We start from the raw sequence: 27,710 nt of genomic DNA, 5'->3' as shown, positions 1-27,710 counted from the left end.
GGTCCTGAGTGACTGGGATCGATAGTCCTGAGTGATTGATTGGGATCGATAGTCCTGAGTGATTGATTGATTGGGATCGATAATCCTGAGTGATTGATTGGGATTGATAATCCTGATTGATTGGGATTGATAATCATGGATTGATTGGGATCGATAATCCTGATTGATTGGGATCGATAGTCCTGAGTGATTTGGGATCGATAGCCCTGATTGATTGGGATCGATAATCCTGAGTGATTGGGATTGATAGTCCTGAGTGATTGGGATCGGTAATCCTGATCAATTTGGATCGGTAATCCTGATTGATTGGGATCGATAATCCTGAGTGATTGATTTGGATTGATAATCCTGAGTGATTTGGATCGATTATCCTGATTGATTGGGATCGATAATCCTGAGTGATTAGGGGCAATGATCCTGAGTTATTGGGATCGATAATCCCCGATCGATTGGGATCGATAATCCTGATTGATTGGGATCGATAATCCCCGATCCATTGGGATCGATAATCCTGAGTGATTGGGGGCAATGATCCTGGTTGATTGGGATCAATAATCATGGATTGATTGGGACCGATAATCATGGATCGATTTGGATCAGTAATCCTGATCAATTGGGATCGATATTCCTGATTGATTGGGATCGATAATCCTGAGTGATTGGGATCGATTGTCCTGATTGATTGGGATCGATAATCCTGAGTGATTTGGATCGATTGTCCTGATTGATTGGGATCGATAATCCTGAGTGATTTGGATCAATAATCATGGATTGATTGGGGTCAATGATCCCCGATTGATTGGGATCAATATCCCAGATCGATTATTGATCCCAAGCGATTGATCCGGATCCATATTCTGGGATTGATTGGATCAATACTCCCGAATGGATTGGGATCAATACTCTGGGATCTTTGGGGTTCAAAGAGCATTTTGGGGATCAATATTCCCCGATTGACTGGGGTCAGTATTCCCCAATTGATTATCGATTGATTATTGATCCCCAATTGAAATGATTATTGATCCCAAACGATCGGGATCAATATCCCAGGATCCTCTAGGATCAATATCCCGGGATTGATTGGGATCAGTGTCCTGGGATCCTTTGGGATCAATATCCCAGGATTGATCGGGATCAATATCCCGGGATCCTCTGGGATCAGTGTTCTGGGATTGATCGGGATCAATATCCCGGAATTGATCGGGATCAATATCCTGGGATTGATCGGGATCAGTGTCCCGGGATTTTGGGATCAATATCCTGGGATCCTTTGGGATCAATATCCTGGGATTGATCGGGATCAGTGTCCCGGGATCCTTTGGGATCAATGTCCTGGGATTGATCGGGATCAGTGTCCTGGGATTGATCGGGATCAGTGTCCTGGGATTGATCGGGATCAGTGTCCTGGGATTGATTTGGATCAATATCCCGGAATCCTCTGGGATCAATATCCTGGGATTGATTGGGATCAATATCCTGGGATGATTGGGATCAATGTCCTGGGATTGATCGGGATCAATATCCTGGGATTGATCGGGATCAATATCCTGGGATTGATCGGGATCAGTGTCCCGGGATCCTCTGGGATCAGTTCTGGGATTGAGGACATCTGGATTCGGGATCAATATCCTGGGATTGATTGGGATCAGTGTCCCGGGATCCTTTGGGATCAGTGTCCTGGGATCCTTTGGGATCAATATCCTGGGATTGATTGGGATCAGTGTCCTGGGATCCTTTGGGATCAATATCTCAGAATTGATCGGGATCAGTGTCCTGGGATTGATTTGGATCAATATCCCGGAACTGATCGTGATCAATATCCTGGGATTGATCGGGATCAATATCCCGGGATCCTTTGGGATCAATATCCTGGGATTGATCGGGATCAGTGTCCTGGGATTGATCGGGATCAGTGTCCTGGGATCCTCTGGGATCAATATCCCAGAATTGATTTTGGGGTTCAGTATCCCGGGGTTTTGAGGTTTCCCATTCCCAGGATTTTTGGGGTTCAATATTCCCAAATTTTTGGGGTTTCCCATTCCCAAATTTTTGGGGTTTCTGGGATTTTTGGGGTTTCCCATTCCCAAATTTTTGGGGTTTCCCGTTTTCAGGATTTCTGGGGTTTCCCATTCCCAGAGTTTTTGGGGTTCCTGGAGTTTTTGGGGTTCCATATCCCAGGATTTTGGGTTTCCTGTTCCCGGGATTTTGGGGTTTCCCATTCCCGGAGTTTTTGAGGCTTCTGGGATTTTTGGGGTTTCCCATTCCGGGAATTTTTGGGGTTTCTGGGGTTTCTCATTCCTGGGATTTTTGGGATTTTTGGGGTTTCCCATTCCTGGAGGTTTTGGGGTTTTTGGGGTTTTTTGGGATTTCCCATTCCTGGGATTTTTGGGGTTTCCCGTTCCTGGGATTTTTGGGGTTTCCCATTCCCAGAGTTCAGGATCCCCATTCCCAGGACGGGGATTTGATCCCAAAGTTCCCAATCCCCCAAACTCACCTATTATGGGATGGAGCGCGGAGAGCACCAGGAGCAGCACCGGGGTCGGGATTCCTGATCCCATTCCGGATCCCAATCCTGATCCCATTCCTGATCCCAGTCCTGATCCCAATCCAATCCCAATCCGAATTTCCTGGTCCTGATCCTATTCCTGATCCCGGTCCTGATCCTGGTCCTATTCCCAATCCTATTCCTGATCCTATTCCTGATCCTATTCCTGATCCAATCCCAATCCTATTCCTGATCCTGGTCCCGTTCCTGGTCCTGATCCAATCCCAATCCTGATCCTGATCCCAGTGTTGACCCCAATCCTGATTTCCTGGTCCTGATCCTATTCCCGATCCTGATCCCAATCTTGATCCCGATGTTGATCCCAATCGCAATCCCAATCCTATTCCGGATCCCAATCCTGATCCTGATCCCGATCCTGATCCCAATTCCAATCCCGATGCTGATCCCGATCCCAATCCAATCCTGATCCTATTCCCAATCCCGATCCCGATGCTGACCCCGATCCCAATCCAATCCCGATCCTATTTCTGATCCCAATCCTGATCCCGATTCTAATCCTGATCCTGATCCTATTCTCAATCCCAATCCCAATCCCAATCCTAATCCTAATCCTGATCCTGATCCTATTCCCAGTCCTGATCCCAATTCCAATCCCGATGCTGACCCCGATCCCAATCCAATCCCGATCCTATTTCTGATCCCAGTCCTGATCCCGATCCTAATCCTGATCCTGATCCTATTCCTGATCCCAGTCCCGATCCTATTCCCAATCGTGATCCCGATCCTATTCCTGATCCCGATCCCGATCCTGTGGGGGAGGAGAAATTCCAGGGTCAGGGTCTGGAATTGGGGTTGGGGAAAGCGGGAATGGGGTGGGGGAGGGAAAAGGGAAAAGGAGAAAAGGAAATGATCCCATAAATCCACTGGGATCCCGGGGAATATTCCCAAAATTCCACCACAATCCCAAAAAAACACCCAGGATCCCAAACCCTCTCCAGGATCAAGGGGAATATTCCCAGAAATTCCCTCGGGATCCCAGGAATCCCCCGGGATCCATGAAAATATTCCCAAAAATCCACCGGGATCAGGGAAAACGTTCCGCAGAATCCTCAGCGATCCCAAAAATCCACTGGGATCCAAGGAAATATTCCCAAAAATTCACTTGTGAGGGAGATGACCCCAAAAATCCACCGGGATCCACTGAAAAGTTCCCAAAATTCCTCCAGGATTGAGGGAAATGATCCCAAAATTCCACCACGATCCCAAACCCCGTGATCCCAAATCCCCCTGGATCCCGGGAATGTTCCCGATCCCCCCCGATCCCGGGATTGTTCCTGATCCCCCCCGATCCCGGGAATGTTCCCGATCCCCCCCCTGGATCCCGGGAATGTTCCCGATCCCCCCCTGGATCCCGGGAATGTTCCCGATCCCCCCCTGGATCCCGGGAATGTTCCCGATCCCCCCCGGATCCCGGGAATGTTCCCGATCCCCCTGGATCCGGGAATGTTCCCGATCCCCCCATCGATCCCGGGAATGTTCCCGATCCCCCCCGATCCCGGGAATGTTCCCGATCCCCCCCGATCCCGGGAATGTTCCCGATCCCCCTCTGGATCCCGGGAATGTTCCCGATCCCCCCCATTCCCGATCCCGGGAATGTTCCCGATCCCCCCCATTCCCGATCCCGGGAATGTTCCCGATCCCCCCCCTGGATCCCGGGAATGTTCCCGATACCCCCCCCCTGGATCCCGGGAATGTTCCCGATCCGCCCCCGATCCCGGGAATGTTCCCGATCCCCCCCATTCCCGATCCCGGGAATGTTCCCGATCCCCCCCTGGATCCCGGGAATGTTCCCGATCCCCCCCATTCCCGATCCCGGCCCCACCTCGGCCGCTCCCGCCGGAGGCGCCGCCCGCGCGCGGAACTTCGGCCCCGGAGCGGCCGCGGGAGCGAAGGGCGGGGGGGGAGGGGGAGGAGTGATGGGAATTTATGGGATTGATGGGATTGGTGGGATTGGTGGGATTGATGGGATTGATGGGATTGGTGGGATTGGTGGGATTGGTGGGATTTGGGATTGATGGGATTTGGGATTGGTGGGATTTGGGGATTGGGGGGATTGGGGGATGGGATGATGGGGCTTGGGATTGGGCTTGGGGTTTTGGGATTGGGGTGGGGATTGAGGGATGGGGGATGATGGGGATTGATGAGGATGAGGGATTGGGGTATTGATGGGATTGGGGATTGATGGGATTGGTGGGATTGGGATTGATGGGATTGATGGGATTGGGGATTGATGGGATTGATGGCTTGGGGGATTGATGGGATTGAGGGTGGGGATTGGGGATGGGATTGGGGAGTGATTGGGATTTGGGAGTTGGGGATTGATGGGATTGATGGGATTGGGGATTGGGGATTTGGGATTGATGGGATTTGGGATTGGGGATTGGGGATTGGGGATTTGGGATTGATGGGATTGGGGATTGGGGATTGGGATTGGGGATTGGGGATTTGGGTTGTGGGATTGGGGATGTGGGATTGGGGGATGGGGATGGATTGATGGGATTGGGGGATTGGGGATTGTTGGGATTTGGGATTGATGGGATTGGGGATTGTTGGGATTTGGGGATTGGGGATTGGGATTTGGGGATTGGGATTGGGGATTGGGGGATTGGGGATTGATGGGATTGGGGGTTTGGGATTGGTGGGATTTGGGGATTGGTGGGATTTGGGGCTTTGGGATTTGGGGATTGGGGATTGGGGATTTGGGGATGGGGATGGGATTGGGATTGGGGCTTGTGGGGATTGGGGGTTTGGGATTGGTGGGATTGGGGGTTGGGGATTGGTGGGATTTGGGGATTGGTGGGATTGATGGGATTGATGGGATTGGGGATTGGTGGGATTGGGGATTGATGGGATTTGGGATTTTGGGATTGGGGATTGATGGGATTGGGGAGTGGGGATTGATGGGATTTGGGATTGATGGGATTGATGGGATTTGGGATTGATGGGATTGGGGATTTGGGGTTGGTGGGATTTGGGATTGGGGATTTGGGATTGATGGGATTTGAGGGGATTTGGGGATTTATGGGATTTGGGATTTGGGGTTGGGGGTTTTGGGATTTGGGATTGTTGGGGATTGGGGATTGATGGGATTTGGGATTTTTCCCCATTTCCCCCCATTTTTCCCATTTCCCCATTTTTCCCATTTCCCCCCATTTTCCCCCCAAATTTTCCCTTTTTCCCCATTTCCCCCATTTTCCCCCCTTACCCCAATATTTCCCCATTTTTCCCATTTTTTCCCCATTTTTTCCCGTTTTCCCCCCATTTTCCCGCCCCTCCCCCACCCTCCTGACCCAAACAGAGGGAAAAAAAAGGGGGAAAGAAAAAAGAGGCAAAAATCCAAAATCGGGAATTTTATTGAATTGCACATCCCCAGGTGAGCCCAGGTGAGCTCAGGGATCCCCAGGTGAACTCAGGTGAGCCCAGGTGAGCCCAGGTAACCTCAGGTGTGTCCAGGTGAGCCCAGGTGAGTTCAGGTGTGCCAGGTGAGCCCAGGTGACCCCAGGTGTGCACAGGTGAGCCCAGGTGAGCTCAGGTAACCTCAGGTGTGTCCAGGTGAGCCCAGGTGTGCACAGGTGAGCTCAGGTGACCTCAGGTGTGCCCAGGTGAGCTCAGGTGAGTTCAGGTCAGCCCAGGTAACGTCAGGTGTGTCCAGGTGAGCCCAGGTGAGTTCAGGTGTGCACAGGTGAGCCCAGGTGAGCAAAGATGTGTCCAGATAACCTCCAGTAACCCCAGGTGAGCTCAGGTGAGCCCAGGTGAGCTCAGGTGAGCCCAGGTGTGCACAGATGAGCCCAGGTAACCTCAGGTGAGTCCAGGTGAGCCCAGGTGAGCTCAGGTGTGCCCAGGTGTGCTCAGGTAACCTCAGGTGTGCCCAGGTCAGCTCAGGTGAGCACAGATGAGCTCAGGTGAGCACAGGTGTGCACAGGGATCACCAGATGAGCACAGGTAGCCCCAGGTGAGTCCAGGTAACGCCAGGTGAGCCCAGATGAGCTCAGGTGAGCTCAGGTGAACGCAGGTGAGCCCAGGTGTGCACAGGTAACTCCAGGTGTGGTTCCCTGTCCATCCCAGGTGTGTCCCTCACCTGTCCAGGTGTTCCCTGTCCATCCCAGGTGTGTCCCTCACCTGTCCAGGTGTTCCCTGTCCATCCCAGGTGTCTCTATCCCATCTCCAGGTGTTTCCATCGCACTCCAGGTGTTCCCAGCCCATCTCCAAATGTTCCCCTCACCTGTCCAGGTGCCTCTATCCCACACCCAGGTGTTCCCCTCACCTGTGCAGGTGTCCCCACCTCACTGTAGGGGGACCTGGAGTCACCTGTGGGGCTCACCTGTCTCCCCTCACCTGCAGAGCTCACCTGGCCACTCCCACCAGCAGAGCTCACCTGTTCCCCCTCACCTGCAGAGCTCACCTGGCTGCTCCCACTCTCACCTGTTGGGCTCACCTGGCTGCTCCCACTCTCACCTGCAGAGCTCCCCTGTCCCCCCTCACCTGCAGAGCTCACCTGTCCCTCCTCACCTGTGGGCTCACCTGGCTGCTCCACACTCTCACCTGCAGAGCTCACCTGTTCCCCCTCACCTGCAGAGCTCACCTGGCTGCTCCCACTCTCACCTGCAGAGCTCGCCTGTCCCCCCTCACCTGTTGGGCTCACCTGTTCCCCCTCACCTGCAGAGCTCACCTGGCTGCTCCCACTCTCACCTGTTGGGCTCACCTGTCCCCCCTCACCTGCAGAGCTCACCTGTCCCCCTATGGAGCTCACCTGTCCCCCCTCCCCTATGGAGCTCACCTGTCCCTCCTCACCTGCAGAGCTCACCTGGCTGCTCCCACTCTCACCTGTTGGGCTCCCCTGTCCTCCCTCACCTGCAGAGCTCACCTGTCCCCCTATGGAGCTCACCTGTCCCCCCTCACCTGTTGGGCTCACCTGTTCCCCCTCACCTGCAGAGCTCACCTGGCTGCTCCCACCTGCAGAGCTCACCTGTCCCTCCTCACCTGCAGAGCTCACCTGGCTGCTCCCACTCTCACCTGCAGAGCTCACCTGTCCCCCCTCACCTGCAGAGCTCACCTGTCCCCTATGGAGCTCACCTGTCTCCCCTCACCTGCAGAGCTCACCTGTCCCCCCTCACCTGCAGAGCTCACCTGGCTGCTCCCACCTGCAGAGCTCACCTGTTCCCCTATGGGGCTCACCTGTCTCCCCTCACCTGTTGGGCTCCCCTGCCCCCCGTGCCGCAGCCAGGCCCCGCCCAGGTACCTGAGCACCTCCCCAGGTGGGCACCTCCGCTGGGGCTGGGGGTGGAGCAGCCCCCGCAGCAGCGCCAGCCCCGCCCCCCCCAGGCCCCGCCAGGTGCGCGGCGGCCTCGGCAGCGCCTCACCTGCGCAGGTGCGGCCGTGCCAGGCCCGGAAGCGGCGGAAGGCGGGGTCGGAGCGCGCAGGTGAGGCCCAGGGGAAGCTCCCGGTGAGCAGCGCGAAGAGCAGCACGCCCAGCGCCCAGGTGTCCACGGCGGGCTCCAGGCGCGGCTCACCTGGGCGCAGGTGAGGGCGGGGCAGCAGCTCGGGCGCGGCGTAGGGGGCGGGGCGGTGGGCGGGGCGCACCTGCCAGCCCAGCGCGCGCGTCAGGCCGAAGTCGCCGAGCTTGACCAGGTGACACTCGGGGTCAAAGGCCAGGACGTTGTCCAGCTTCAGGTCGGCGTGCACCAGGGCGTGGCCGTGCAGGTAAGAGAGAGCCGAGCTCACCTGGGCGGCGCAGCGCTTCACCTGCGGCTCCGGGAGACCCACCTGGGGATGGGGGGGACACACCTGGGGTCACACCTGGGGACACACCTGGGTATGGGGGGTCACACCGGGGGACAGGTAACACACCTGGGGATGGGGGGGACACACCTGGGGTCACACCTGGGGACACACCTGGGGATGGGGGGTCACACCCGGGGTCACACCTGGGGATGGGGGGGACACACCTGGGGACAGGTAACACACCTGGGGATGGGGGGACACAGCTGGGGTCACACCTGGGGATGGGGGGACACACCTGGGGTCACACCTGGGGACACACCTGGGGAGGGGGGACACACCTGGGGTCACACCTGGGGATGAGGGGCACCTGGGGACAAGTAACACACCTGAGGACACACCTGGGGACAGGTAACACAGCTGGGGATGGGGGGGACACAGCTGGGGTCACACCTCAGGACAGGTAACACAGCTGGGGGAACCTGAGAGGGGCAGCGATTCACCTGCAGCACAGGTCCCCAGCAGGTGTCAACTCCATCCCTCACCTGTCCCCAACCTGTCCTCAACCTGTCCCTCACCTGTCCCACCTGTCCCTCACCTGTCCCTCACCTGTCTCACCTGTGACTCACCCCAGGTGTGAGCAGCCCGCACAGGTCCCCGGCAGGTGCGAGCTCCATCCCTCACCTGTCCCACCTCTCCCTCACCTGTCCCTCACCTGTCCCACCTGTCCCACCTGTCCCACCTGTCCCTCACCTGTCCCACCTGTCCCTCACCTGTCCCACCTGTCCCTCACCTGTCCCACCTGTCCCTCACCTGTCCCACCTGTCCCTCACCTGTCCCACCTGTCTCACCTGTGACTCACCCCAGGTGTGAGCAGCCCGCACAGGTCCCCGGCAGGTGCGAGCTCCTGGGCGAAGCCGAACTCCGTGGGGGTCTCGAAGGCGAGCGGCAGCACCTGGACGCAGGTGAGCGCCCCCCGCAGGCACAGGTGAGTGCAGAACTCCCGCAGGAAGCTGCACCTGGGCGTGCGCGCCTTGGAGAGCAGCTTCAGCGCCACCTGCGCACCTGCACAGGTGAGGGCACACCTGGGTCAGGGACGGACACACCTGGGACTGGGAACACACCTGGGTCAGGGACAGACACACCTGGGACAGGTGAGGGCACACCTGGGACTGGGAACACACCTGGGACTGGGAACACACCTGGGAGAGGGAACACACCTGGGACAGGTGAGGGCACACCTGGGTCAGGGACAGACACACCTGGGACTGGGAACACACCTGGGAGAGGGAACACACCTGGGACAGGTGAGGGCACACCTGGGTCAGGGACAGACACACCTGGGACTGGGAACACACCTGGGAGAGGGAACACACCTGGGACAGGTGAGGGCACACCTGGGACAGGGACAGACACACCTGGGACTGGGAACACACCTGGGAGAGGGAACACACCTGGGACAGGTGAGGGCACACCTGGGACAGGGACAGACACACCTGGGACAGGGAACATACCTGGGCCAGAGACAGAAACAGCTGGGACAGGTAGCACACCTGCACAGGTAACACACCTGGGAAATGGACAGACACACCTGGGACAAGTGACACAGCTGAGACTGGTAACACCTGCACAGGTAACACACCTGGGACAGGTAACACAGGTGGGACAGGTAACACACCTGCACAGGTAAGACAGCTGGGTCAGCTGGGAACACACCTGCACAGGTAACACACCTGGGAAAGGGACAGAAACACCTGGGACAGGTAACACACCTGCACAGGTAACGGCACACCTGGGTCAGCTGGGAACACACCTGAGAAAGGGACAGGGGACACACCTGGGACAGGTAGCACACCTGGGCCATGGACAGACACACCTGGCACACCTGGGTCAGGTAACACACATGGGACAGGGAACACACCTGAGTCAGGGACAGACACACCTGGGTCAGGTAAAGCACACGGGACAGGGACAGACACACCTGGGGACACCCAGGGGAGAATGACCCAGGTGATCCCCAGGAGTGGCCAGGTGCCCCCAGGTGTATCCCAGGTGTGCCCAGATGTGTCTCTGACTATCCCCAGGTGTGCCCAGGTGCGCTCACCTTGTCGCTGGGGCCGTGTAGGAGCTGCTGCCCAGGTGTGCCCAGGTGATCCCCGGGTGCCCCCAGGTGTGCCCAGGTGTATCCCAGGGGTGCCCAGGTGTATCTCCTGGTATCCCCAGGTGTGCTCAGGTGTGTCTGTGAATATCCCCGGGTGCCCTCAGGTGTGCCCAGGTGCGCTCATCTCCACGCCGGGGCTGTGCCAGCAGCACCCGCCCGTAGGAGACACTGCCCAGGTGTGCCCAGGTGTGCCCATGGGTATCCCCAGGTGTGCCCATGGGTATCCCCAGGTGTGCCCATGGGTATCCCCAGGTGTGCCCATGGGTATCCCCAGGTGTGCCCAGGTGTGTTTGTGGATATCCCCAAGTGTATCCCAGCTGTATCCCAGGTGTGCCCCCAGGTCTGCCATGTCCCCCCAGGTGCCCCCAGGGTGTCCCCAGGTGTGCCCAGGTGTATCCCCAGATGTGCCCAGGTGTATCCCCAGGTGCCCCCAGGTGTGCTCAGGTGTGCCTAGGTGCCCCCAGGTGTACCCAGGTACCCCCAGGTGTGCTCAGGTGTGCCTAGGTGCCCCCAGGTGTATCCCCAGGTACCCCCAGGTGTGCCCAGGTGTATCCCCAGGTGCCCCCAGGTGTGCCCAGGTGCCCCCAGGTGTGCCCAGGTGTATCCCTAGGTGCCCCCAGGTGTGCCCAGGTGTATCCCCAGGTGTATCCCCAGGTGTATGCCCAGGTGCCCCCAGGTGTTCCCAGGTGCCCCCAGGTATGCCCAGGTGTGTTTGTGAATATCCCCAGGTGCCCCCAGGTGTATCCCAGGTGTGCCCCCAGGTCTGCCATGTCCCCCCGGGTGCCCCCAGGGTGTCCCCAGATGTGCCCAGGTGTGCCCCCAGGTGTCCCAGGTGTGCCCAGCTGCCCCAGGTGTATCCCCAGGTGTGCCCAGGTATCCCCAGATGAGCCCAGGTATCCCCAGGTGTGCCCAGGTGCCTGCCCAGGTGTATCCCAGGTGTGCCCAGGTGTGCCCCAGGTGTATCCCAGGTGTGCCCAGGTGTGCCCAGGTGTGCCCAGGTGTGCCCAGGTGTGCCCAGGTGTGCCCAGGTGTATCCCAGGTGTGCCCAGGTGTGTCCCAGCTGTGTGCCCAGGTGTGTCCCAGGTGTGCCCCAGGTGTGTCCCCAGGTGTGCCCAGGTGTGTCCCAGGTGTGCCCAGGTGTACCCTGGTGTGCCCAGGTGTGCCCAGGTGTGCCCCAGGTGTGCCCAGGTGCCCCCAGGTGTACCCAGGTGTGCCCCAGGTGTACCCAGGTGTGCCCCAGGTGTGCCCAGGTGTGCCCAGGTGTGCCCAGGTGTCCCAGGTGTGCCCAGGTGTGCCCAGGTGTGCCCAGGTGTATCCCCAGGTGTGCCCAGGTGTGTCCCCAGGTGTATCCCCAGGTGTGCCCAGGTGCCCCCAGATGCCCCAGGTGTATCCCCAGGTGTGCCCAGGTGCGCTCACCTCCGCGCCGGGGCCGTGCCAGCAGCACGCGCCCGTAGGAGCCGCTGCCCAGCTCTCCCAGTATGGACCAGTCCTGCTCCAGTGCCCGTCGGGGCAGCGCCCGCCCAGCGCGGGACATCAGCGCCTGCGGGACCAGTACGGACCAGTACGGACCAGTACAGACCAGTACGGACCAGTATGGACCAGTATGGACCAGTACAGACCAGTATGGACCAGTACGGACCAGTATGGACCAGTATAAACCAGTAGGGACCAGTAGGGACCAGTACAGACCAGTATGGACCAGTATAGACCAGTACGGACCAGTACGGACCAGTATGACCAGTACAGACCAGTACGGACCAGTATGGACCAGTACGGACCAGTATAAACCAGTAGGGACCAGTAGGGACCAGTACAGACCAGTACGGACCAGTACAGACCAGTATGGACCAGTGCAGACCAGCACAGACCAGCACGGACCAGTACGGACCAGTACGGACCAGTATAAACCAGTACGGACCAGTACGGACCAGTATGGACCAGTATAAACCAGTACGGACCAGTATGGACCAGTATGGACCAGTATAAACCAGTACGGACCAGTATGGACCAGTACGGACCAGTATGGACAGTAAAACCAGTAGGCCAGTTATAAACCAGTACGGACCAGTATGGACCAGTATGGACCAATACGGACCAGTATAGACCAGTATGGACCAGTACAGACCAGTATGGACCAGTATGGACCAGTATGGACCAGTATGGACCGGTATGGACCAGTATAAACCAGTATGGACCAGTATAAACCAGTGTGGACCAGTATAAACCAGTATGCACCAATGCCTGTCTATACTGGGGCGCCATCTTGGGCGGCCATTTTGGGCGGCCATCTTGTAATCTCCAATGGAGGCGGCCATATTGGATAAATCCCTTAAACTCCATATAAACCAGTATAAACCAGTATAAACCAGTATAAACCAGTATGCACCAATGCCTGTCTATACTGGGGCGCCATCTTGGGCGGCCATTTTGGGCGGCCATCTTGTAAACTCCAATGGAGGCGGCCATATTGGATAAATCCCTTAAACTCCATATAAACCAGTACAAACCAGTACAAACCAGTACAAACCAGTATAAACCAGTACAAACCAGTGCAAACCAATGGCTCACTATATTCTGGTGCATAATGGGGCAGCCATCTTAGATTTGGTGTGTGGCGGCCATTTTGGGCGACCATCTTGTAATCTCCAATGGAGGCGGCCATATTGGACAAATCCCTTAAACTCCATATAAACCAGTATAAACCAGTGTGGGACCAGTATGGCCAGTATGCCACCAATGCCTGTCTATACTGGGGCGCCATCTTGGGCGGCCATTTTGGGCGGCCATCTTGTAATCTCCAACGGAGGCGGCCATATTGGATAAATCCCTTAAACTCCATATAAACCAGTACAAACCAGTACAAACCAGTACAAACCAGTAGGAAGCGCTGACCTGGGAAGAGGACGCGGGCGGCCATGCCGGGCAGCACCATCAGGAACATGGGCAGCACCTTGAGGTAGCCGCAGACGACGCAGCCGGCGCGGACGTGGGTGAGGGAGCGGCCGGCGAGGCAGCGCTGCACGATCACCTGGGGGAGGGGCCCGGCACACCAGTGAGACCAGTTAGAGACCAGTTAGACCAGTGAGAGACCAGTTACACCAGTTAGACCAGTGAGAGACCAGTTAGAGACCAGTTAGAGACCAGTTAGAGATCAGTTACACCAGTGAGAGACCAGTTAGAGACCAGTTACAGAGACCAGTTAGAGACCAGTTACAGACCAGTTACACCAGTTAGAGACCAGTTACACCAGTTAGACACCAGTTAGAGACCAGTTAGAGACCAGTTAGAGACCAGTTAGAGACCAGTTAGAGACCAGTTAGAGACCAGTTAGAGACCAGTTAGAGACCAGTTAGAGACCAGTTAGAGACCAGTTAGAGACCAGTTAGAGACCAGTTAGAGACCAGTTAGAGACCAGTTAGAGACCAGTTAGAGACCAGTTAGAGACCAGTTAGAGACCAGTTAGACCAGTTAGAGACCAGTTAGAGACCAGTTAGAGACCAGTTAGACCAGTTAGAGACCAGTTAGAGACCAGTTAGAGACCAGTTAGAGACCAGTTAGAGACCAGTTAGAGACCAGTTAGACCAGTTAGAGACCAGTTAGAGACCAGTTAGACCAGTTAGACCAGTTAGAGACCACTTAGAGACCAGTTAGACCAGTTAGAGACCAGTTAGAGACCAGTTAGAGACCAGTTAGAGACCAGTTAGACCAGTTAGCGACCAGTTAGAGACCAGTTAGACCAGTTAGAGACCAGTTAGAGACCAGTTAACCGTTAGAGACCAGTTAAGACCAGTTAGAGACCAGTTAGAGACCAGTTACACCAGTTAGATACCAGTGAGAGACCAGTGACCAGTTACAGACCAGTCACACCAGTCACAGACCAGTTAGAGACCAGTTACAGACCAGTTTCACCAGTTAGAGACCAGTTACAGACCAGTTAGAGACCAGTTACACCAGTTAGAGACCACTGACAGACCAGTTACACCAGTTACACCAGTTAGAGACCAGTTAGAGACCAGTTAGAGACCAGTTACACCAGTTAGAGACCAGTTACAGACCAGTTAGAGACCAGTTAGAGACCAGTTACAGACCAGTTAGAGACCAGTTACAGACCAGTCACACCAGTTACACCAGTTAGAGACCAGTTAGAGACCAGTTACACCAGTTAGAGACCAGTGAGAGACCAGTTAGAGACCAGTTACAGACCAGTTACAGACCAGTTACAGACCAGTCACACCAGTTAGAGACCAGTTAGAGACCAGTTAGAGACCAGTGCTCCGTCCCAGTCCCTCCCAGTATATCCCAGTATATCCCAGTCCCTCCCAGTCCATTCCCAGTCCCTTCCCAGTATATCCTAGTCCATTCCCAGTCTATCCCAGTCTATCCCAGTCCTATCCCAGTCTATCCCAGTCTATCCCAGTCTATCCCAGTCCATCCCAGTCTATCCCAGTCTATCCCAGTCTATCCCAGTCTATCCCAATCCATCCCAGTCTATCCCAGTCTATCCCAGTCCATTCCCAGTCTATCCCAGTCTATCCCAGTCTATCCCAGTCCATCCCAGTCTATCCCAGTCTATCCCAGTCTATCCCAGTCTTCCAGTCTATCCAGTCCTCCCAGTCCATTCCCAGTCCCTTCCCAGTCTATCCCAGTCCATTCCCAGTCTATCCCAGTCTATCCCAGTCTATCCCAGTCTATCCCAGTATATCCCAGTCCCACCTGGTCGGTGCACCAGTACCAGGCCGAGATGATGCCCAGCCCCAGCAGCAGCCCCGGCCAGGGCAGGTCCCCGGTGCTCGGGTGTCTCAGCAGGTGGAAGGCGTCGGGCCGGGGGCGCCCGCAGGGCCCCGAGGAGTTGGGGGGCAGCGCCAGGGGGTAACGCTCCAGCAGGCCCTGGTACCCCCCCACGGCGCCCAGAGCTGCCGGAAACCAGTACAAACCAGTATCAACCAGTATGAACCAGTATGAACCAGTATAAACCCGTAAAAACTGGTGTAAAGTAGAATAAACCAGTATGGACCAGTATGGACCAGTATGGGAGGTGGGGGTGGGCTTGGACAGCAGGCCATGGTACCCACCCCCACAATGCCCAGCACTACCAGAAACCAGTATGGACCAGTATAAACCAGTATGAACCAGTATGAACCAGTACGAACCAGTATGAACTGATATAAAGTAGAATAAACCAGCATAAAGTGCTAAAAACCAGTATGGACCAGTATGGACCAGTATGGACCAGTATGGGAGGTGGGGATGGGCTTGGACAGCAGGCCCTGGTACCCACCCCCCCGCCATGGCGCCCAGCGCTGCCGGAAACCAGTATGGACCAGTATAAACCAGTATGAAGTGATATAAAGTAGAATAAACCAGTATAAAGTGCTAAAAACCAGTATGGACCAGTATGGACCAGTATAAACCGGTATGAACCAGTATGGACCAGTAGAAACCGGTATAAAGTAGAATAAACCAGTATGAACCAGTATGGACCAGTATGAACCAGTAAAAACAGAATAAACCAGTGTAAAGTGGTATAAACCAGTATGGACCAGTATGGACCAGTATGGACCAGTATGGACCAGTATGGACCAGTATGGGAGGTGGGGGTGGGCTTGGACAGCAGGCCCTGGTACCCAGCACTGCCAGAAACCAGTATGGACCAGTATAAACCAGTATGAACTGGTATGAACAGGTAAAAATGGTATGAAGTAGTATGGACCAGTATAAACCAGTATGGACCAGTATGGACCAGTATAGACCAGTTTGGGTTTTGGGGGTGGGTTTGGACAGTGGGTGGTGCCTCCCCCCCAGTAATCAGTGTGGACCAGTATAAACCAGTATAAACCAGTATAAACCAGTATGAACTGGTAAAAAATGGTATGAAGTAGTATGGACCAGTATAAACCAGTATAAACCAGTATGGACCAGTGCAAACCAGTGTAAACCAGTATAAACTGGTATGAACTGGTATGGACTGGTATAAACCAGTATAAACCAGTATAAAGTGATATGGAGCAGTATGGACCAGTATGGACCAGTATAGACCAGTACGGCATCACAGTGGTGCTTCCCAGTCCCTCACAGTTCCCTCCCAGTTCCCTCTAAACCAGTATAAACCAGTATAAACCAGTATAAACCAGTATAAACCAGTAAAAACCAGTAAGGCACCGAAGTGGTGCTTCCCAGTCCCTCCCAGTCCCCTCCCAGTGCCCTCCCAGTGCCCCCTCCCAGTCCAAACCTGTCCAAACCAGTATAAACCAGTATAAACCAGTATAAACCAGTAAAAACCAGTAAAAACCAGTATAAACCAGTAAAAACCAGTAAGGCACCGAAGTGGTGTTTCCCAGTCCCTCCCAGTCCCTCCCAGTGCCCTCCCAGTTGCCTCCCAGTGCCCTCCCAGTGCCCTCCCAGTCCAAACCAGTATAACCAGTATAAACCAGTATAAACCAGTACCGTAGCCGGCCAGCACGGAGGCGCCCGCGATGATGATCAGCGTCTGCACCAGGTCCGCGAACATCAGCGCCGTCAGCCCGCCTGGCCACGCCCACCGCGTTAGGCCACGCCCACACCACCTTAAGCCACGCCCACTCCAACCCAGATCCCCATTAGGCCACGCCCACTACTCCAAAGCCACGCCCAAGCCCAGCCCAGATCCAATTAAGCCACGCCCACACATCTTAGACCACGCCCATCCAAACCCAAATTCCAATTAAGCCACGCCCACCCTTCCAAAGCCACGCCCACCCCAGCCCAGGTCCATTTGCCTCCCAGTATAAACCAGTCCCTCCCAGTCCCCTCCCAGTCCCTCCCAGTATAACCCAGTCCATTCCCAGTTCACTCCCAGTCCAAACCAGTTTATCCCAATCTCCTCCCAGTTCCCTCCCAGTTTGTCCCAGTTCCCTCCCAGTTCCCTCCCAGTATAAACCAGTATAACCCAGTATATCCCAGTTCATCCCAATCCCCTCCCAGCCCTTCCCAGTCCCTCCCAGTATAAACCAGTCCCTCCCAGTCTATTCCCAGTTCCTTCCCAGTACCTCCCAGTCCACTCCCAGTTCCTTCCCAGTCCCTCCCAGTCCCTCCCAGTATAAACCAGTCCCCCCCAGTTCCCTCCCATTTGCCTCCCAGTATAAACCAGTATAACCCAGTTTATTCCCAGTCCCTCCCAGTTCCCTCCCAGTCCATTCCCAGTCCCTCCCAGTATAACTCCAGCCCATTCCCAGTATAACCCAGTATAACCCAGTATAACCCAGCCCATTCCCAGCCCATTCCCAGTACAAACCAGTACAAACCAGTACAAACCAGTACAAACCAGTGACGGTGTAGAGCGCGGTGACGCCCAGCAGCGCCCCCACCGAGCCGTACAGGTCCCAGCCCATTCCCAGTCTAACCCCAGTATAAACCCAGTATAACCCAGTATAACCCAGCCCATCCCAGCCATTCCCAGTACAAACCAGTCCAAACCAGTACAAACCAGTACAAAACCAGTGACGGGTAGAGCGCGGTGACGCCACGCAGCGCCCCCACCGGGTACAGCTCCAGCCCTGTCGCCAGTTATAAACCCAGATAACCAGGAAAACATGTATAACCCGCCCTTCCCAGCCATTCCCATCCAACCAGTAGAACCCGTACAAACCATGACGGGTAGAGCCGGTGATGCCAGCGCGCCCCCACCGAGCTACAGCCCAGCCATTCCCAGTATAACCCAGTATAACCCAGTATAACCCAGCCATTCACCAGCCCATCCCAGTACAACAGTCAAACCAGTAGACAAACCAGTGACGGGTGTAGAGCGCGGGTGACGCCCAGCAGCGCCCCCACCGAGCCGTACAGTCCCAGCCAAGCCCATTTCCCAGTATAACCCAGTATAACCCAGTATAACCCAGCCCATTCCCAGCCCATTCCCAGCCCATTCCCAGTCCAAACCAGTACAAACCAGTACAAACCAGTGACGGTGTAGAGCGCGGTGGCGCCCAGCAGCGCCCCCACCGAGCCGTACAGGTCCCAGCCCATTCCCAGTATAACCCAGTATAACCCAGCCCATTCCCAGCCCATTCCCAGTACAAACCAGTCCAAACCAGTACAAACCAGTACAAACCAGTGACGGTGTAGAGCGCGGTGACGCCCAGCAGCGCCCCCACCGAGCCGTACAGGTCCCAGCCCATTCCCAGTATAACCCAGTATAACCCAGTATAACCCAGTATAACCCAGTACAACCCAGCCCATTCCCAGCCCATTCCCAGTCCAAACCAGTATAAACCAGTACAAACCAGTGACGGTGTAGAGCGCGGTGACGCCCAGCAGCGCCCCCACCGAGCCGTACAGGTCCCAGCCCATTCCCAGTATAACCCAGTATAACCCAGTATAACCCAGCCCATTCCCAGCCCATTCCCAGCCCATCCCAGTCCAAACCAGTCCAAACCAGTACAAACCAGTGACGGTGTAGAGCGCGGTGACGCCCAGCAGCGCCCCCACCGAGCCGTACAGGTCCCAGCCCAGCGCCTCGCGGATGAACAGAGCCCCCGAGTACATGTCCACCTGCGGGGAACTGGGTTATACTGGGTTATACTGGGTTATACTGGGTTATACTGGGTTATACTGGGAGGGACTGGGAGGGACTGGGAGGGAACTGGGAGGGACTGGGGGGGGATTGGGAGGGGATTGGGAGGGAACTGGGTTATACTGGGAGGGACTGGGAAGGGACTGGGAAGGGACTGGTTTATACTGGGAGGGACTGGGTTGTATACTGGGAGGGACTGGGACAGACTGGGAGGGAACTGGGAGGACTGGGAGGGAACTGGGAGGGACTGGGAGGGACTGGGAGGGACTGGGTTTATACTGGTTTATACAGGGAGGGACTGGGAGGGTATTGGGTTATACTGGGAGGGACTGGGAGGGGTCTGGGTTTATACTGGTTTATACTGGGAGGGACTGGGAGGGTATTGGGTTATACTGGGAGGGACTGGGAGGGACTGGGAGGGAACTGGGAATGGACTGGGTTATACTGGGAGAAACTGGAATGGACTGGGTTATACTGGGAGGTTACTGGGATGGACTGGGAATGGACTGGGTTATACTGGGAGGGACTGGGAGGGACTGGGAATGGACTGGGTTATACTGGGAGGGACTGGGAGGGACTGGGTTATACTGGGAGGGACTGGGAGGGACTGGGTTATACTGGGAGGGAACTGGGAAGGACTGGGTTATACTGGGAGGGACTGGGAGGGAGTGGGTGGGGTCTGGGTTATACTGGGAGGGACTGGGAATGGGCTGGGAGGGAACTGGGATGAAACTGGGAATGGACTGGGTTATACTGGGAATGGACTGGGTTATACTGGGAATGGACTGGGTTATACTGGGAGGGGTCTGGATTATACTGGTTTATACTGGGAGAAACTGGGATGGACTGGGAAGGACTGGTTTATACTGGGTTGTACTGGGATAAACTGGGAGGGACTGGGAGGGGATTGGGAGGGGACTGGGATATACTGGGTTATACTGGTTTATACTGGGAGGGACTGGGAATGGACTGGGAGGGGCTGGGAGGGATGGGGAGGGGATACTGGTCTATACTGGTCTATACTGGTTTATACTGGGAGGCGACTGGGGGCTCCCTGTGGAATTTGGAGTTGCCTCCCGCTCCCAGTCCCTCCCAGTACAAACCAGTATAAACCAGTATAAACCAATATCAACCAGTACAAACCAGTATAAACCAGTACAAACCAGTATCAACCAGTATCAACCAGTACAAACCAGTATAACCCAGTCCCTCCCAGTGCCCTCCCAGTGCAAACCAGTGCCCTCCCAGTGCCCTCCCAGTGCCGTCCCAGTGCCCTCCCAGTGCCCTCCCAGTACAAACCAGTACAAACCATTGCCCTCCCAGTGCCTTCCCAGTGTCCTCCCAGTCCCTCCCAGTACAAACCAGTACAAACCAGTATAACCAGTGCCCTCCCAGTCCCTCCCAGTGCCCTCCCAGTACAAACCAGTATAAACCAGTATAAACCAGTACCGAGATCTTGGTGCTGACGTAGAGGCCCAGGGACAGCAGTGCCAGGTAGAGCCGGCACTCCCAGTACAAACCAGTACAAACCAGTATAACCAGTGCCCTCCCAGTGCCTCCCAGTGCCTCCCAGTGCCTCCCAGTACAAACCAGTATAAACCAGTATAAACCAGTACCGAGATCTTGGTGCTGACGTAGAGGCCCAGGGACAGCAGTGCCAGGTAGAGCCGGCACTCCCAGTACAGACCAGTACAAACCAGTATAGACCAGTACAAACCAGTACAAACCAGTGCCCTCCCAGTGCCTCCCAGTGCCTCCCAGTGCCTCCCAGTACAAACCAGTATAAACCAGTATAAACCAGTACCGAGATCTTGGTGCTGACGTAGAGGCCCAGGGACAGCAGTGCCAGGTAGAGCCGGCACTCCCAGTACAAACCAGTACAACCAGTACAAACCAGTACAAACCAGTACCCAGTGCCTCCCAGTGCCCTCCCAGTACAAACCAGTACAAACCAGTACAAACCAGTATAAACCAGTACAGACCGAGATCTTGGTGCTGACGTAGAGGCCCAGGGACAGCAGCGCCAGGTAGAGCCGGCACTCCCAGTACAAACCAGTACAAACCAGTACAAACCAGTACAAACCAGTACAAACCAGTGCCTCCCAGTGCCCTCCCAGTACAAACCAGTATAAACCAGTATAAACCAGTACCGAGATCTTGGTGCTGACGTAGAGGCCCAGGGACAGCAGTGCCAGGTAGAGCCGCACTCCCAAGTACAGACCAGTACAAACCGTACAGACCAGTACAAACCAGTGCCTCCCCAGTGGCCTCCAGTGCCCTCCCAGTACAAACCAGGTACAAACCGTATATAAACCAGAGTACCGAGATCTTGTGCTGACGTAGAGGACCCAGGGACAGGCAGTGCCAGGTAGAGCCGGATCCGCCCCCCCCCGAAGCGCCGGCCCAGGTACTCGGGCATGGTGCTCACTGCCCGTACACGCCCACTAAGGCCACGCCCATAAATCACCCAGGGACACGCCCATGCCCTCTCAGGCCACGCCCACAATCACACTGGACACGCCCATGCCTGCTCAGGCCACGCCCAATCAATTTGCCCAGGGATACACCCACGCCCGCTCAGGCCACGCCCACAATTCCCCAGGGATACACCCATGCCTGCTCAGGCCACGCCCACAATTCCCCCATGGACACGCCCATGCCTGCTCAGGCCACGCCCACAATTTGCCCAGGGATACACCCATGTCCGCGTCAGGCCACGCCCACAAATCACCCCGGACACGCCCATGTCCGCTCAGGCCACGCCCACAAATCACCCCGGACACGCCCACAGGCATTGAGGCCCCGCCCAGGTGGGGCAGGACACGCCCAGTTTCAATTAGGCCCCGCCCATTTAGATCGAGCCCCGCCCCTCCCAGTGCCCTCCCAGTGTATTCCCAGTTTATCCCAGTATAAACCAGTTTGTCCCAGTATAACCCAGTCCCTCCCAGTATAACCCAGTCCCTCCCAGTTCATCCCAATCCCCTCCCAGTCCCTCCCAGTGTATTCCCAGTTTATCCCAGTATAAACCAGTCCGTCCCAGTATCATCCCAGTCCCTCCCAGTATATCCCAGTCCCTCCCAGTTCATCCCAATCCCCTCCCAGTTCCCTCCCAGGTATTCCAGTTATCCCAGTAGTATTAAAACCAGTCCGTCCCAGTCCCCTCCCAGTTCCTCCCAGTTCATCCCAGTCCCTCCCAGTCTATTCCCAGTTTAACCCAGTATAAACCAATCCCTCCCAGTTCACTCCCAGTTTATCCCAATCCCCTCCCAGTCCCTCCCAGTTTACTCCCAGTTTATCCCAGTATAACCCAGTCCCTCCCAGTATAATCCAGCCCCTCCCAGTCCCTCCCAGTACAACCCCGTCCATTCCCAGTCCCTCCCAGTATAAACCAGTCCCTCCCAATCTTGTTCAATTTCCATCCCAGTTCCCTCCCAGTCCCTCCCAGTTCATCCCAGTCCATCCCAGTTCCCCCAGTCCATTTCCAGTCCCTCCCAGTATAACCCAGTATAAACCAGACCCTCCCAATCCCGTCCCAGTATATCCCAGTATATTCCAGTTCCCCCCCAGTTCCCTCCCAGTCCATTCCCAGTTCCCCCCAGTCCTTCCCAGTCCCTCCCAGTATAAACCAGTATATCCCTGTATATCCCAATCCCCTCCCAGTCCATCCCAGTCTCTCCCAGTCCATTCCCAGTATATCCCAGTATAAACCAGTTCATCCCAATCCCATCCCAATCCCTCCCAGTATAACCCAGTTCTCTCCCAGTCCACCCCAGTCCATCCCAGTCCCTCCCAGTCCATTCCCAGTATAAACCAGTTCATCCCAATCCCATCCCAGTCCCTCCCAGTACAACCCCGTTCCCTCCCAGTCTATCCCAGTATAAACCAATCCCTCCCAGTTCCCTCCCAGTCCCTCCCAGTTCCCTCCCAGTCCCTCCCAGTCCCTCCAGGTCATCCCCAGTTCCCTCCCAGGTCTATCCCAGTATGAAACCAGTCCGCCATGTTACATCAAAGTAAAGAAATAAAGCTAATGAAAAGGATACTAACAAAGTTCCCTCACAGGACAGACAAGTATATGCCAAAGTACACCAAAGCAGTTGTAAAGTTCCCGACCAGGCCTCATGCAAAGATAAGAAAAGAGACCAGTCTAATCGGGAACTCCAGGTCCCTCGCCGTCGCTCCCAGTCCCTCCCAGTAATCCCAGTAGGTGAGGTACCCAAGTCGGGTTCTCACCCCGGCTCTCAGGTAGATGGGCACGAACACCCAGCCCAGCAGCAGCACGATGAACATTGCACATGGGGGGGGGGGGGGGGGGGGGGGGGGGGGGGTGAGGGGCCTGTCGCGATAGGGGGGGGGCGGGCCAAGGCGATGTCGCCTCAGGGCCGCCGGGGGGTCGGGGGCGGTGCGCTGTCCTATCGCGACAGGCGGGGCGCGGGGGGGTCGGTACGATTATCGCGACAGAGCCTCCAGGGGGGCGGCACCCCATCTGTGATGGGGGGCGGGGATATCGCGGACGGCAGAACTAGAACGGCGGGAGAGACTCGGTGTGAAATGAGAGAAGAGATGAACACGACATTAGCATGGGGGACAGGAGTGTAAGGGAATATGAGTTATGGCATAGTCGCGGAGCGAGAAAAGATGGGGTTTCTTACTCGGGGGCGGGGGGGGCGTAGACGTGTCCGGGGATTGTGTAGAGTGCCGTTAGCGAACTACAGGAAAAACGACCTTAGTGGTCCCCCTTGCCCGCGACTGCTATAGTGGGTTGGCTTGGGGGCATGTGTGCCATATCAGAGATTTTGACATTACATGCGGAGAAACTTGCCTGCGTTAGACTGGGGCTGCTGGGTCTTTCTTTTCCCTGGATTCCGCTTTTGCCTATCGTCTCAGTCGGTCCGGATGGCTACTCGGGGTTTAGGGGGGTAAGGAAATTGTTACGAGGATGCGAGCAGCGGATGCTATAGCATTTAATACATGTCTGAGGTTCCATAGATCTTTTATCTTTCCGCCAGAAAAAGCAGGGGGCAGATAATTGTAGCCGATTTGTAGGCAGAACACGGGGGAGCTCTTTGGGCGGCATCAAAATTTGATCGAGATAGGTAGGAGCAAAAAGGGGGGGAAGCTTGTTAGCGGGCCAGCAATATGCGACAGAAGACAGACAGACGACCCAGCAGGGGGGGGGCGCTGTTTATATCGAAGAAGGAGCCCTGGGAGGAGCTGTTTAGGCGTTCTGGCAACGGCAACATAGCGATGAGAAAAGAGGGGGAGGTTGTTGTCCTTTCTGATTGTTGTGGTATATCCGGACGATCTTTTTCTCTTCTTATATATCTACGAATTATATATGGCGATATATCGCGATATATCGCGGCCTATGGCGGCCTATCGCGATATATGGCGAGCTATCGCGGCCTACGGCGACTCACGCTCCACTCGAAGCCGCCCACGGCGATGCCGCCGGCCGCGCCCGTCCCCGCCAGCCCCACAAAGTGCCCGGAGCCGATGTTGCTGGCAAAGAGCGACGCCCCCACCTGGAGGGGGAGGGGAGGGACGGGTGACACCGGAGTGACCCCCGGGTGACCCCCACGTGACCCCGGGTGACCCCCAGGTGACCCCCAGGTGGTCACATGACCCAGAAATGACCCCCCCCCAGGTGACCCCAGGTGTGGCCAGGTGACCCCCAGGTGACCCCAGGTGACCCCGGAGTGACCCCCAGGTGACCCCCAGGTGACCCCCAGGTGATCACGTGACCCTACAACGACACTCAGGTGCCCCCAGGTGACCCCAAGGTGACCCCCAGGTGATCATGTGACCCAGAAATGCCCCCCAGGTGACCAAAGGTGACCCCAGGTGTGACAGGTGAGGCCCAGGTGACCCCAGGTGACCCCAGGTGTGGCCAGGTGACCCCAAGGGGACCCCCAGGTGAGACAGGTGAGGGCCAGGTGACTCCCAGGTGACCCCAAGGTGATCACGTGACCCAGAAATGACCCCCAGGTGACCCCGGAGTGACCCCCAGGTGACCCCAAGATGATCACGTGACCCAGAAATGTCACCCAGGTGACCCTAAGGTGACCCCAAGGTGACCCCAATGTGACCTCGCGAACCCCAGTATAAACCAGTACAGACCAGTATAGACCAGTATGAACCAGTATAACCAGTATGAACCAGTATAGACCAGTATAAACCAGTATAGACCAGTATAGACCAGTATGGACCAGTATAAACCAGTCCAAACCAGTATAGACCAGTATGGACCAGGATGAACCAGTATAGACCAGTATAACCACTATAAACCAGTATAGACCACTGTAACCAGTATAAACCAGTATAAACCAGTATAGACTAGTATAAACCAGTATATATCAGTATAAACTGGTCCAAACCAGTATAGACCAGTATGGACCAGTGTAGACCAGTATAAACCAGTACAAACCAGTATAGACCAGTATGGACCAGTGTAGACCAGTATAACCAGTATGAACCAGTATAGACCATTCCAAAATAGTATAACCAGTATAAACCAGTATAGACCAGTATAAACCAGTATAAACCAGTCCAAACCAGTATAAACCAGTACAAGAAAGCCCCAATTCCCCCCATTTTTAACCCTTTCATCCCCTCCCACTCCCTCCCAGTCCAAACCAGTATAAACCAGTACAAGCCAGACCCCTCCCAGCCCCGCCCAGCCCCAAACCAGTCCAAACCAGTATAAACCAGTATGAACCAGTACAAACCAGTTTGGCACTCACCGGGGCCCAGCTCATGCTGCGTCCGGCCAGGAAATACCCGGAGAGGCTCCGCCCACCGCGCCTGCGCAGGGACTGCGACCAGTACGGACCAGTATAAACCAGTATGGACCAGTATGGACCAGTACGGGCCAGTATGGACCAGTACAGACCAGTATGGACCAGGATGGACCAGTATGGACCAGTATGGACCAGTACAGACCAGTATGGACCAGGATGGACAAGTATGGACCAGTATGGACCAGTATGGACCAGTATGGACCAGTATGACCAGTACGGACCAGTATAAACCAGTATGGACCAGTACAGTACGGACCAGTACGGACCAGTAGGGACCAGTATGGACCAGTATGGACCAGTACGGACCAGTATGGACCAGTTAGGGACCAGTATGGACCAGTATGGACCAGTATGGACCAGTACGGACCAGTACGGACCAGTATGGACCAGTATGGACCAGTACGGACCAGTACGGACCAGTACGGACCAGTACGGACCAGTATGGACCAGTACGGACCAGTACAGACCAGTATGGACCAGTATGGACCAGTATGGACCAGTATGGACCAGTATGGACCAGTATGGACCAGTACGGACCAGTATGGACCAGTATGGACCAGTATGGACCAGTATGGACCAGTATAAACCAGTATGGACCAGTATGGACCAGTACGGACCAGTATAAACCAGTATGGACCAGTACAGACCAGTATGGACCAGTATAAACCAGTACAGACCAGTACGGACCAGTATGGATCAGTATAAACCAGTATAAACCAGTACAGACCAGTACAGAGCAGTATGGACCAGTATGGACCAGTATAAACGAGTACAGACCAGTACGGACCAGTATGGACCAGTACAGACCAATGGCCGGCCATAAAGGGGCGCCATCTTGGACGGCCATCTTAGATCCAGGCTGTGGCAGCCATTTTGGGCGGCCATCTTGTGAACTCTGATGGGGGCAGCCATTTTGGGCGGCCATTTTGGTACAGACCAATATGGACCAGTATGGACCAGTTTAAACCAGTACGGACCAGTTTAACCCAGATTTTTGGGGTGAATTTTCAGAATTTTGGGATTTTTGGGGGTGAAATTTTTGTGGGATTTTTTGGGGTGAATTTTTAGGATTTTGGGGAATTTTTGGGGTGAATTTTTGGGATTTTGGGGGATTTTTGGGGTGAATTTCCAGGATTTTTGAAATTTTTTAGGGTGAATTTTTTGGGGGATTTTCGGAGGAATTTTTTGGGTTGAATTTCCAAGATTTGGGGATTTTTCGAATGAATTTTTTGGGGTGAATTTCCGGGATTTTGGGGCTTTTTATTTTGATTTTTTTGGGAATTTTTGGGGTGATTTTCCAGGATTTTGGGGAAATCTGGGGAGAATTTTGGGGATTTTGGGATTATTTTTGGTCGATTTTTTGGGGTGAATTTCGGGGATTTTGGGATTTCAGAGCTGAATTTTTTATGGGATTATTTGGGGTGAATTTTCAGAATTTTGGGATTTTCAGGGTGAATTTTTGGGGTGAATTTCCAGGATTTTGGGGGTTTTGGGGGCTGAATTTTCAGGATTTTGGGGTGGATTTTTTGGAATGAATTTGGGATTTTTGGGGTCGATTTTTGTGCTTTTTTGGGTGAATTTTTGGGTCAATTTCCCAGAATTTTGGGGATTTTAAGGGTCGATTTTAAGGGGTTTTTTTTAGGTTGATTTTTTGGGCTTTTTTTTGGGGTGAATTTCAGGAATTTTGGGGTTTTTAGGTGGAATTTTTGGGGTGAATTTCCAGGATTTTTTAGAGTAAATTTTCAGAATTTTGGGGATTTCTGGGTGAATTTTTGGGGTGATTTTTTCTGAATTTTGGGGTTTTTTAAAGTTGATTTTTTTGGGGGATTTTTGGGTGAATTTTTTGGGGGTGAATTTCCAGGATTTGGGAATTTTTGGGGGGTTTTTATTTTGATTGTTTGGGAGAATTTTTGGAGTGAA

The 27,710-nt window shown here is 55.0% G+C and overlaps 1 protein-coding gene across 1 annotated transcript; it reads right to left on the bottom strand.

The window, feature by feature from the left end:
• Positions 1 to 6,035: 6,035 nt before the first annotated feature.
• LOC127060752 (uncharacterized serine/threonine-protein kinase SBK3-like) lies at positions 6,036 to 12,065 on the bottom strand. The gene is made up of 6 exons (XM_050984857.1): positions 11,862 to 12,065; positions 9,147 to 9,349; positions 7,694 to 8,329; positions 7,371 to 7,619; positions 7,136 to 7,268; positions 6,036 to 7,075 (listed from the first exon to the last, which is right to left on the bottom strand). Exons 1-6 carry the CDS (start codon positions 11,977 to 11,979, stop codon positions 6,720 to 6,722), a joined length of 1,695 nt encoding a protein of 564 aa, XP_050840814.1. The 5' UTR covers positions 11,980 to 12,065; the 3' UTR covers positions 6,036 to 6,719.
• Positions 12,066 to 27,710: the final 15,645 nt, after the last annotated feature.

The sequence above is a fragment of the Serinus canaria genome, chromosome 25 (genome assembly GCF_022539315.1).
Source record: "Serinus canaria isolate serCan28SL12 chromosome 25, serCan2020, whole genome shotgun sequence".
Classification (NCBI taxonomy): domain Eukaryota; kingdom Metazoa; phylum Chordata; class Aves; order Passeriformes; family Fringillidae; genus Serinus; species Serinus canaria.
The sequence above is the reverse complement of the archived record's forward strand: the minus strand, read 5'-3'. Positions and strand labels throughout refer to the sequence as shown.